At 35.9% G+C, this 12,796-nt stretch overlaps 1 protein-coding gene across 2 annotated transcripts in view; it reads right to left on the bottom strand.

Annotated features, from left to right (window-relative positions):
* Positions 1–660: 660 nt before the first annotated feature.
* Positions 661–12,796, bottom strand: part of trappc11 (trafficking protein particle complex subunit 11) — an 81,066-nt gene continuing 68,930 nt past the window's right edge. For both annotated transcript variants that reach the window (XM_073048080.1, XM_073048082.1), the window contains exons 28-30: positions 7,774–7,907; positions 7,429–7,596; positions 661–1,457 (exon numbers count right to left, since the gene is read on the bottom strand). In XM_073048080.1, the coding sequence (XP_072904181.1) occupies positions 1,413–1,457; positions 7,429–7,596; positions 7,774–7,907 (347 nt within the window). In that variant the 3' untranslated portion in view covers positions 661–1,412. The remainder of the gene's footprint in view (positions 1,458–7,428; positions 7,597–7,773; positions 7,908–12,796) is intronic.

The following is a 12,796-nucleotide window of genomic DNA, read 5'->3' as shown; positions in this document are numbered from 1 at the left end:
CAACTGTGGAAGCCAAGTCATTGATAGGTCAGGGCGTCAAAGGTTACAAGAAGAAGGCAGGAGAATGGGGTTGAGTGGGATAATAAATCAGCCGTAATGGAATGGTGGAGCACACTCGATGGGCCGAGTAGCATAATTCTGGTCCTGTGTCTTATAGTCTTATATCCTTGTTTACAGGTTATCCCTCTCAGAGACTACCTCTCTTCCCCATGTTCCCTGCAGTGTTACTACATTCTTTTGCCTCCTTTTACTTCTGGTGAAAAGATCTCCAATCTCAAATATTGACTCTGCTTCTCTTCCTACAGATGCCTTCTGACCTGTTGGATATTTTCCAGCATTTTGGGGGGTTTTTTTGGATATGTTTGCTTTCTTCCTACTTATAATCAATGTAAATAACATTTATTTTGCTTATTCTTAAAAAGAGTGGGCCAGAAATAGTGTATACAAGTGAGTTAGGGAAAGGCAGCCAATGTTTATGCTCCAATAACTTGTATTTCACAATATTCCTTAAATGAAAAGCAGGATGTTCTTATGGTGCCCTAATCTTCTCACAGTAGCTAATGTCAATCCAGGAATTCTATTCATTGGGATAGTTCAAATGTTAAGGTGGATTATTTTCATGAGTCCTTTTTTTTTTAGGTATTTAATTGTTTACCCTAGTTTTTCTTTTACAGCAAAGTACAAATCATTTTCTAAAATAAAAACTGAATTAACTAAATTTGTATTTCTTAAGTATGCACTTAAGTGATGTGATCTTCACTTAGTCAGAATTTCATCGCTCTTCCCTAGTTACACTTGAGAAGATGGTGGTGAACAATCTTCTTGAACCACTGCAGTCCTTGATGCGTGGGTGTATCCACAATACTCTTTGCAGGAAGAGTTCCAAGAACTTGACCCAGTGACGATGAAGAAACAGCGATGTATTTTCAAGTCAATGGCCACGGTAAATTGATCAAATAATGTGCGCATACACACACACATCATGCATTTACATGATTTACTGAAAAATTCTGTAGCAGCGGCTCCTGTCAAATAGTCAATCAAGGCTGCATGATGACAATAATGGAAAATTTACAACAGAATTAAAGTATTGCCAAAGATTAAGATAATTTCTCACTGAACATAAACGATACAATGTTTGATTATATTATTCCATTCTCAAATAATTCTTGGCTCATCATCAATCTACAACTGTTTCCAGAACACTAATTTCGGCAACTTGCAATGTTAACTGCTTACGTGTAAGTATAACTTTGGGGCAGTCGAGAAATGCTTAGCTGCTGTAAATACTGCAGCCTCAATTCAAATGAACAGTTCATTTCATACCATCCTTGAACAAGTGAGCTATTTTATCCACTTCTTTCTTTCGGCTGCAGAAGTCGCAAGTTTTATTCCTCAGAATATTTTCTCAGTCAAGCAGCTACAACAATTGTTTCATCCGCTTGTCGGCCTTGTGGCTAAAATGAAGGGAAAAGTATAAAAAAGTTAAGAATTTGCACTATTAGGGGGGGACGTCACGTGATGACGTAGGATCGAGATGTGGAAATCCGGCTCTCCCGTAAAAAAATCAGTAAATTAATGTTTAAGTGAAGAAAAGTTAGTAAATACTTCTAAAAGTTACTTATAAACTACTCAGGACTGTTTCAAACTATGTCTCATAAACAGAAGCAGAAGAAAACTACTACCTTGAAGACAACGCAAGTTGGAACAGAATCAAGGCCCGCCGCCACGAGAGAACCGCGGGCTCAAGTACATCTTACCTCCGGCGATACAGAACAGGAAACTGCGGCAACATCAACCATCTCTAAAGAAAAAGACCAACAAGAATTGCGCAAACGCGAAGGAAGGAGCATGCGCAAACGTGAGCAACCTGAACTACAAATCACAGTTACGATCGAAACCGGAAGTGAAAGTGAATCTGAGGTAGATTCAGATTCTCTGGATAAATCAGACGAAGATGAAGGTAAAAGTTTTACTGGAGATATAGGAAAAACTTTGATGCAAATAATGCATAAATTAGAAAAATTAAACGTATTAAAAGCAATAAAAAAGATATTAAAAATATGAAGATTATGTTCGACAAAATGATAAAAAGACAGGGCAAAATGGATAAGAGAATTACAGACTTGGAAGAAACAACGGGAGACTTTGCTGAAAGAATGAATAAAATGGAAGATAATATTTCTGCCTGGACATCAGAAAGAAAACAATTGTTGGAAAAAGTGGACGTGCTTGAAAATTTTAGCAGCTGAAATAATATTAAGATTGTTGGACTTAAAGAAGGTATAGAAGGAGAGGATCCAATAAATTTTTTTCAAAAATGGATCCCGGAAAACTTGGAAATGGAAGAAGGAACTCAATTAATTGAAATTGAAAGGGCTCACAGAGCCTTAAGATCAAGACCTCAAGTTGATCAAAATCCACGATCAATCTTGATAAAATACTTAAGATATCAAGATAAAGAAAAGACCCTGAAGGCGGCTGCCCAACGTGCCAGAAAGAGAAATGGGCCATTGATAGAAGGGAAAACAGTTCTTTTCTATCCTGATACAAGTTATAGCCTTTTGAAGAGAAAGAAGGAATTTAACCCAGTGAACAAAGTTTTATGGGAAAAGGGTTATAAATTTATAATGCGTCACCCGGCAACACTGATAATTTTTTTGGATGAAGGAAAAAGAAGATTTTTTATACTGATTATCAAGATGCGGAAGAGTTTGCACAAAAACTCCCAAATATTGGCTAACTACACCCAAAGATTTAAAAGTGAAACGGATTAAAGATGAAGACAGAGACAGTGAATGGAATTGATGGACATTTAAGGACAGAAGAATATTTAAATATATTCTTAATTATATGATACAAGGGGAGAAAGGTAAAAATTTGGGAAATGTTAATTGAGAGTAGTGATTTTTTTTTCTTCTTCTCATATATATACTTTTTTATGTTACGGGGGAGCTGGGGGAACTTCGGATCGATTGCTACGGGATTCACGTGTGTAATCATGGCGATTGCCATGACCCGTTCAACAGAGGGGGGTAATGTTGTGTTTTTTTAATCCACAACATTAGTAGGGGGGTATTTTGTTTTTTTTCTTTATAATCTATTTTTCTTCTATCTTTCTTTCTTTGCCTGGATGATTGGTGGGGAGACACATAGCAACATGGAGAATTTTTAAAAGATTCTGCAAGGTACCACGAAAGTTGAAAGATTAGGTATTATTATAGATTGGAGTAACCCTATTAAAAACAATGACTAATTTACTGAATTTTTAAAGTTTTAATGTTAATGGGCTTAATGGACCGGTGAAAAGAAAAAGAATTTTAACATACATTAAGAAAATGAAAATAGATATAGCTTTTTTACAAGAAACACACTTAACGGAGATAGAATATCAGAAATTAAAAAGAGATTGGGTTGGAAATGTTATTGCAGCTTCATTTAACTCAAAGGCAAGAGGAGTTGCAATTTTGGTTAATAAAACTTTACCAATTAAAATACAAAATGTATTAATTGATTCGGCGGGGAGATATGTAATTATACACTGTCAAATTTTTTAGGAACTATGGACTCTTATGAATATTTATGCACCAAATGAAAATGATGTAAAATTTATACGAGGTCTTTTTGAATTTGGCTGACGCACATGACAAAATATTAATAGGTGGAGATTTTAACTTTTGTCTAGACCCAGTTTTAGATAGATCAACAAAGGTTGTTACAAAATCAAAAGTAGCAAAATTAACTTTATAATTGATGAAAGATTTAAATTTGATTGATATATGGAGAAGAATTAATCCAAAAGAAAGAGATTATTCATTTTATTCAAATAGACACAAAACTTATTCAAGGATAGATTTTTTTCCTATTATCAACGAATATTCAAGACAGAGTGAAAAATATGGAATATAAAGCAAGAATATTGTCAGATCATTCTCCCTTGATAATGACAATGATAATGATAGATAGAGGAATCGATTTACAGATGGAGATTTAATTCAATATTATTAAAACATCAAGATTTTTGTGATTTTATGAAAAAGCAGATTCAGTTTTTTTTAAATACAAATTCATATTCAGTTGATGATAAATTTATATTGTGGGAAGCAATGAAGGCATATTTGAGAGGCCAGATAATAAGTTACACTTCTAAAATTAAGAAGGAATATATGATAGAAATAGATCAATTGGAAAAAGAGATTACAAAATTAGAAAAAGAGTCTCAAAGATATATGACAGAAGAAAAACGAAGACAATTTGTTAACAAGAAGTTACAATATAATACACTTCAGACATATCGAACAGAAAAAGCAATTATGAGAACTAAACAGAGATATTACAAACTAAGTGAAAGATCACATAAGGTTCTTGCTTGGCAGTTAAAAACAGACCAGACTTCCAAAACGATAAATGCAATTAGAACAAGTGTAAACAAAATTACTTATAAACCTTTAGAAATTAATGAAACTTTTAAGAATTTTTATTCTGAACTGTATCAATCAGAATCACAAAATGATAATGTCAAGATAGAAAGGTTTTTATCACAAATAACTCTTCCAAAATTGAATTCGGAAGAACAAAAGGGATTAGATATGCCTTTTACGTTAAAAGAGGTCGAAGAAGCTCTAGGATTACTTCAGAGTAATAAATCCCCAGGAGAAGATGGTTTTCCGCCCGAATTTTACAAAAAGTTTAAAGATTTACTAATTCCTCCTTTTATGGAGTTAATACATCAAGCGGAAAGAATGCATAAACTTCCAGAATCTTTTTTGACAGCTATTTTAATAGTATTGCCAAAAAAAGATAAGAGATCTTTCATATAGACCTATTTCTTTGTTAAACACTGACTATAAAATAATAGCAAATATTTTATCTAGTAGATTATCTAAATACCTACCAAAATTAATACATATGGATCAAACAGGATTTATCAAAAATAGACAATCGGCAGATAATGTAACCCGGTAACTTAGCATAATTCATTTGGCACAAAAGAGGGAGGAAATGCGTGTGGCAGTTGCTTTAGATGCAGAAAAAGCATTTGATAGATTGGAATGGGATTTTTTATTTAAGGTATTGGAAAAATATGGATTAGGAGTATCCTTTATAAAATGGATTAAAACCTTAAATACTAATCCCAAAGCTAAAGTAGTGACAAATGGTCAAATTTCAACACCATTTCAGTTAACAAGGTCAACTAGGCAAGGTTGTCCATTATCACCTGCTTTATTTGTGTTGGCGATAGAACCATTAGCTGAATTAATTAGAACGGACCCAGATATTCAGGGTTTCAGAGTTAACCATTAAGGGTTTCAGAGTTAACCAGGAGGAATACAAGATTAACTTATTTGCTGACGATGTTCTGCTTTATTTAACAAACCGATTGTATTCGCTGCGTAAATTATCTTCTAGATTGGAAGAATATGGGAAAATATCAGGCTACAAAATAAATTGGGATAAAAGTGAAATTCTACCTCTTACTAAAGGAGATTATAGTCAATGTCGATTAATAACTCAATTTAGATGGTCAATAAATGGTATAAAATATTTAGGTATAAGAGTTGATAATGATATAAAGAACCTATATAAATTAAATTATTTACCATTATTGAAAAAAATTCAAGAAGATCTTGATAAATGGATGATATTACCAATAACATTAGTAGGCAGAGTAAATGCCGTAAAAATGAATATATTCCCTAGATTACAATACTTATTCCAAACACTACCAATACAACTACCCCAGAAGTTTTTTCAAGAGTTAAATAAATATGTGAGGAAGTTCCTTTGGAAAGGTAAGATGTCAAGAATATCGTTGGAAAAATTGACATGGAAATTTGATCTAGGAGGGTTACAACTTCCAAACTTTAAGAATTATTATAAAGCAAATCAACTTAGATTTATTGCATCCTTTTTTGATAAAGATAAGCCGGCATGGATTAGAATAGAACTAGATAAAATAGGAGAAAATACACCAGAAGATTTTATATATAAATGGGAATCTAAATGGATACGGGAAAAGAAAGAATCTCCTATATTAAAGCATTTGATTGATCTATGGAATAAAATAAATGCTGATGATGAAATAAGGACATCTTTATTAGCAAAGAGATCTTTAATTCAAAATAAACTTATTCCTTTTACAATGGATAATCAACTTTTATACAACTGGTTTCAAAAAGGGATTAGATATATAGGAGATTGTTTTGAAGGAGGTATATTAATGTCATTTGATCAATTAAAGAATAAATACAAAATATCAAATAACACTCTTTTTTGTTATTTCCAATTAAGGGCTTATTTAAGAGATAAATTGGGTCAAACAATGTTATTGCCAAAACCTAATGAAATAGAAACTTTAATTCAAAAAGGAAAAATTAAAAAATTTATTTCTTGTATGTATAGTTTGATTCAAAAACAGGCAATTAAACAAGGAATTCATAAGTCAAGACAAAAATGGGAAACTGACTTGAATATTAAAATTGAAGAAACAAGTTGGTCAAGATTATGTCTTGACAGTATGACAAATACAACAAATGTCTGGTTAAGATTAGTGCAATATAATTTTTTACATCAATTATATATTACACCATAAAAAATAAATAAATTAAACCCAAATTTATCTGATCAATGTTTCCGATGTAAACAAGAAATTGGTACTTTTTTACATTCTACTTGGTCTTGTTCTAAAATTCAACCTTTTTGGACAAATTTAAGAATTTTACTGGAACAAATTATTGGAATACAACTTCCACATAACCCAATATTATTTTTATTAGGTGATATTGAAGGGATAAAACCGAAACCCAAACTGAATAAATATCAGAAAGAATTCATAAAAATTGCATTGGCAGTAGCCAAAAAGGCTATTGCAGTTACTTGGAAATCGGATTCATACTTAAGTATAGATCGTTGGAAAAACGAAATTTTCAGCTGTATTCCACTTGAAAAAATTACTTATAATTTCAGAGAAAAATATGAAACATTTCTGAAAATTTGGCGCCCTTATTTACAAAAGACAGGATTAAATATATAGGTGCTCCGAAGATAAAATTATTGGTTATTTGGGGAAAGAAATAACTATATATACTAAAGCTATTATGAACTCCGTGGAGCATGTGGGGATCTTCCGATATCCAGGCATTCTTTCTTTCTTCTTCTCTTTCTTTTTCTTTCTTTCTATAGGGATATGTTAGGGGGGAGGGGTTAAGGGGAGGGGGGAAGGGTTGATAATTTTTTTCTTTCTTTCTGTAATCATTTGAGAACTCAATAAAAAAAAATTTTTTTTTAAAGATTTTGCACTATTAGGGATGATTTTCTTTTGTTAGAAATTATCTTAAGAATTCTTTTCTGTATGACTATTATTGAGTTTTCATCAATAAACTTTACCTCAGGTGTGCAATAGTTTAAAAGTGTAAAGTTTCAGCATACCTTTACAAAAATGTGTGTGGGCAGGAACCTGCGCAACAGTTGGGTGGAGACAGCAGGAAACCGGGGCAAGCTTATGTTAAGACCTGGCAGCTGTTGGTACCCAGCCATGAGGGGATAGAAGTTGTACAATAACTCCTGTTCGGTGTCCGGAAGAATTCTTAACCGGATCTTAGAAAGAAAGCAAAACAAGTTAGTTTTAAAAGTAATCCAATTTATGAACCGATACATAAAGCAAACACTGTTAGGATAACGACTTGATTTAACAATACAACAAACATCTGAACCATGTCGCTCCCCCTCAAACTTCAGCCCATTTTGGTAAAATATATTAGTTATAACCTGTACCTGCTTAAGACCAGAAAACATGAATGCATCATTGGGCTCCACAAAAATCTCCACATCCTGCACTAGTTTGGTCCTGTTTTGTAACCAATATCTGACGGGTAATGACTCACGAACTCTGCCAAATGAAGGAAGATCTTTAAAGGCAAGAAAGGAAAGATTAGTGACAGGCTTTCAAATTTAATTTAAAAGGTAAGCACATATTTATTAGATCAAAATAATGCATGTTTAAAGTCATAGAGTGTTACAGCACGGAAACAGGCCCTTATCCATGTCAACCAGGGTGCCCACCCAAGCTAGTCTAATTTTTACTATGTTTGGACCTCTTTCCTACTCATATACTTATCCAAATGCTTTTTAAAAGTTGTCTTGTAGGAGGAAATAACAAGGATGTAGAATTTATGTATAAAGTATTTGTCATAGGCTATTCTGGTAACATTTAAAGTGAATTTTAAGTGGAGACAGAGGAATCAATAAATGACCTTTCAAATCTCCACTCCACCACAACTGTTCACATTTTACTATTACCAGGAATAATTTGTTTTTTTTGGGGGGGTGTCCCATTTCTGATGCCTCTGTAGTAATAGTTTCTAAGTAATCATGCCTGCTCTGCTCCTCCTGTAGCATTACTACAGCCAAACTCCTCCTTTCTGATCTACCCATGAGCAAGTATGGCTGGACCAGTGGATCCTGAGACCAGATATCTGGAATACTGGCTTTCAGATAGCTCATGCAATCGGATCTGTTCAAGTGTCTCAGATAATCAGAATAACATTTACATAATATTACTTACAAATAAATAAAAAAGCGTTAAGTGCCATTTACCTTTGAATGAAGGCCAGAAACCCCGTTAATTGATTATTACTGCTCTGGGTGTAGCTGGTATGCCTGGTGCAAAGGTGGAAGGCCTAGCTACTAATTATAGCCATATTTTTGCTTTCTATAGTCAGGAATTGGTGCCGAGCTCAGCAGCATGATGGGAGATGAGATGTGTGTGCAGTTCCACAGAGTTGGTTTACTTAATACTGTGTAAAATGCACATAGTTGCAGTAAATTTGCTTGCCAAATTTTAATTGAAAAATATTAATGGCAGGGAAATTATTAAAGATCCTTAAAGATAGGCCATAGTCACAAAGAAAACTGCTGGAAGAACTCAGTGGGTCATATAGCATCTGTGAGAGGAAACTCCACAACATCCACAATATGCTGTTTGATTCACTGTGTTTGTCCAGCAAATTGTTTGTTGCTCCAGATTCCAGTATGTGCAGTCCCTTGTGTTGTCATTAGGATATGCTCTGATCTGGAAAAGCATGGACTTATTAGGGATAGTCAGTAAAGCTTTGTGTGGGGAAGTAACGTTTTACAAACTAGATTGAGTTTTGAGGAGATTAAGATGATCAATGAAGGTAAGGCAATTGATGTCTTCTACATGGACTATATCGTAAATGGTAGGACCCTTAGAAGCATTGGCACATAGAGGGATCTTGTGGATATAAGTCCATTGCTCCTTTAAAGTGGCAAAAGTAATGAGCAGGGTGGTAAAGAAAACACATGGCACAGTTGTCTTTATTAGTCAGGGTACTGAGTATAAATATTGGGAAGTTGTGTTGCAGCTTTATAGAACTTTGGTTAGACCACATTGATATATTCTGGTCACAAACAAGAGAAAATCTGCAGATGCTGGAAATCCAAGCAACACACACAAAATACTGGAGGAGCTCAGCAGGCCAGGCAGCAGCTATGGAAAAAAGTACAGTCGATGTTTCGGGCTGAAACCCCTCAACAGGACAGGTATATTCTGGTCTGGCATTACAAGAATGATATGGTGGCTCAGGAGAAGGTGCAGATGAAGTTGACCAGGATGTTGCCTGGATTAGAGAGGATGCAATATTAGATCTCGTATTAGGAAATGAATTAGGACAGGTGACGAAAGTGTGTGTAGGGGAACACTTTGGTTCCAGTGATCATAACACCATTAGTTTCAACTCGATCAGGGATAAAGATAGATCTGGTCCTCCGGTTGAGGTTCTAAACTGGAAAAAGGCCAAATTTGAAAAAATGAGAAAGGATCTAAAAAGCGTGGATTGGGACAGGTTGTTCTTTGGCAAGGATGTCGTTGGTAAGTGGGAGGCCTTCAAAGGAGAAATTTTGAGAGTGCTGAGTTTGTATGTTCCGGTCAGAATTAAAGGCAAAGTGAATTAGAATAAGGAACCTTGGTTCTCTAGGAATATTGGAACTCTGATAAAGAAGAAGAGAGAGATGTATGACATGCATAGGAAACAGGGAGCAAAGAAGGTACTTGAGGAGTATAAAAAGTGCAAAAAAAAACTTAAGAAATCAGGAGGGCTAAAAGAAGACATGAGGTAGCTTTGGCAGTCAAGGTGAAGGATAATCCAAAGAGCTTCTACAGGTGTAATAAGAGCAAAAGGATAGTCAGGGATAAAACTGGTCCTCTTGAAGATCAGAGTGGTCGGCTATGTATGGAACCAAAAGAAATGGGGGAGATCTTAAATAGGTTTTTTGCATCTGTATTTACTAAGGAAACTGGAATGGAGTCTATGGAAACAAGGCAAACAAATAGTGTGGTCATGGAACTATACAGATTGAAGAGGAGGAGGTGCTTGCTATCCTGAGGCAGATCAGAGTAGATAAATCCCCAGGACCTGACAGGGTATTCCCTCAGACCTTGAAGGAGACTAGTGTTGAAATTGCAGGGGCTCTGGCAGTGTTGGTATCTCCGGGTGAGGTGCTGGAGGTTTGGAGGATAGCTCATGTTGTTCCATTGTTTAAAAAAGGCTCTAAAAGTAATCCAGGAAATTATAGGCTGGTAAGTTTGACATCGGTAATAGGTAAATTATTGGAAGGAGAACTAAGAGATAGGATCTACAAGTATTTAGATAGACAGGGACTTATTAGGGAGAGTCAACACTGCTTTGTGTGTAGTAGGTCAGGTTTAACAAATCTATTGGAGTTTTTCGAGGAGGTTACAAGGAAAGTGGATGAAGGGAAGGCAGTGGATGTTGTCTACATGGACTTCAGTAAGGCCTTTGATAAGGTCCTGCGTGGGAGGTTAGTTAGGAAGATTCAGTCGCTAGGTATACATGGAGAAGTAGTAAATTGGATTAGGCATTGGCTCAATGCGAGAAGCCAGAGAGTGGTAGTGGAGGATTGCTACTCTGGGTGGAGACCTGTGACTAGTGGTGTGCCACAGGGATCAGTGCTGGATCCATTGTTATTTGTCATCCATATCAATGATCTGGATGATAATGTAGTAAATTGGATCAGCAAATTTGCTGATGATACAAAGATTGGAGGTGTAGTGGACAGTGAGGAAGGTTTTCAAAGCTTGCAGAGGGATCTGGACCAGCTGGAAAAATGGGCTGAAAAATGGCAGATGGAGTTTAATACAGACAAGTGTGAGGTATTGCACTTTGGAAGGAAAAACCAAGGTAGAACATACAAGGTAAATGGTAGGGCACTGAGGAGTGCAGTAGAACAGAGGGATCTAGGAATACAGATAGATAATTCTCTAAAAGTGGCGTCACAGGTAGATAGGGTAGCAGGTTAAGACCTACAAGTATCTGGGAGTACAGTTAGACGAGAAGCTAGACTGGACTGCCAAAACAGATGCCTTGTGCAGGAAGGCACAGAGTCGACTGTACTTCCTAAGAAGGTTGGCGTCATTCAATGTCTGTAGTGAGATGCTGAAGATGTTCTATAGGTCAGTTGTGGAGAGCGCCCTCTTCTTTGTGGTGGCGTGTTGGGGAGGAAGCATTAAGAAGAGGGACGCCTCACGTCTTAATAAGCTGGTAAGGAAGGCGGGCTCTGTCGTGGGCAAAGTACTGGAGAGTTTAACATTGGTAGCTGAGCGAAGGGCGCTGAGTAGGCTACGGTCAATTATGGATAACTCTGAACATCCTCTACATAGCACCATCCAGAGACAGAGAAGCAGTTTCAGCGACAGGTTACTATCGATACAATGCTCCTCAGACAGGATGAAGAGGTCAATACTCCCCAATGCCATTAGGCTTTACAATTCTACCGCCAGGACTTAAGAACTTTTTAAAAGCTATTATTAATGCTTTTTGAGATAGTGATTTAGATGCATATCATATTTTTTACTGAGTTAAGTATTGTATGTAATTAGTTTTGCTACAACAAGTGTATGGGACATTGGAAAAAAAAGTTGAATTTCCCCATGGGGATGAATAAAGTATCTATCTATCTATCTATCTATCTATCTATCTATCTATCTATCTATCTATCTAAAGAGAGCTTTTGGTACATTGACCTTTATAAATCTAAGTATTGAGTGTAAAAGTTGGAATGTTATGGAGAGGTTGTATAAAGCATTGGTAAGGTCGAATTTGGAGTATTGTGTGCAGTTTTGGTCACCAAATTACAGGAAGGATATTAATAAGGTTGAAAGAGTGCAGAGAAGGTTTACAAGGGTGTAGCCGGGACTTGAGAGACTGAGTTACAGAGAAAGTTTGAATAGGTTAGGACTTTATTCCCTGGAGTGTAGAAGAATGAGGGGAGACTTGATAGAGGTATATAAAATTATGATGGGTATCGATAGAGTGAATGCAAGCAGGCTTTTTCCACTGAGGCTAGGGGAGGAAAAAACCAGAGGACATGGGTTAAAGGTGAAGGGGGAAAAGGTTAAAGGGAACATTGTGGGGGGGCTTCTTCACACAGAGGGTGATGGGAGTGTGGAATGAGCTGCCAGACGAAGTTGTAAAAGCGGGCTCATTTTTAACATTTAAGAAAAACTTGGACAGGTTCATGGATGAGAGCTGTATGGAGGGATATGGGCCAGGTGCAGGTCTGTGGGTCTAGGCAGAAAAGTGGTTTGGCACAGCCAAGAAGGGCCAAAAGGCCTGTTTTTGTGCTGTATTGACTAAAACAAATTTAGATTGTTTTCTCTGGAGCATCAGAGATTGAAAAGCCTCCTGACAGAAATTAACAAAATAAGGAGAGTCATAGATAGGGTAGATAGTTAGCGACTTTCTCCCCAGGACAGAAA

This window comes from Hemitrygon akajei, chromosome 6 (assembly GCF_048418815.1).
Source record: "Hemitrygon akajei chromosome 6, sHemAka1.3, whole genome shotgun sequence".
Taxonomy (NCBI): Eukaryota; Metazoa; Chordata; class Chondrichthyes; order Myliobatiformes; family Dasyatidae; genus Hemitrygon; species Hemitrygon akajei.
This window is presented reverse-complemented; position numbering and strand designations above follow the sequence as displayed.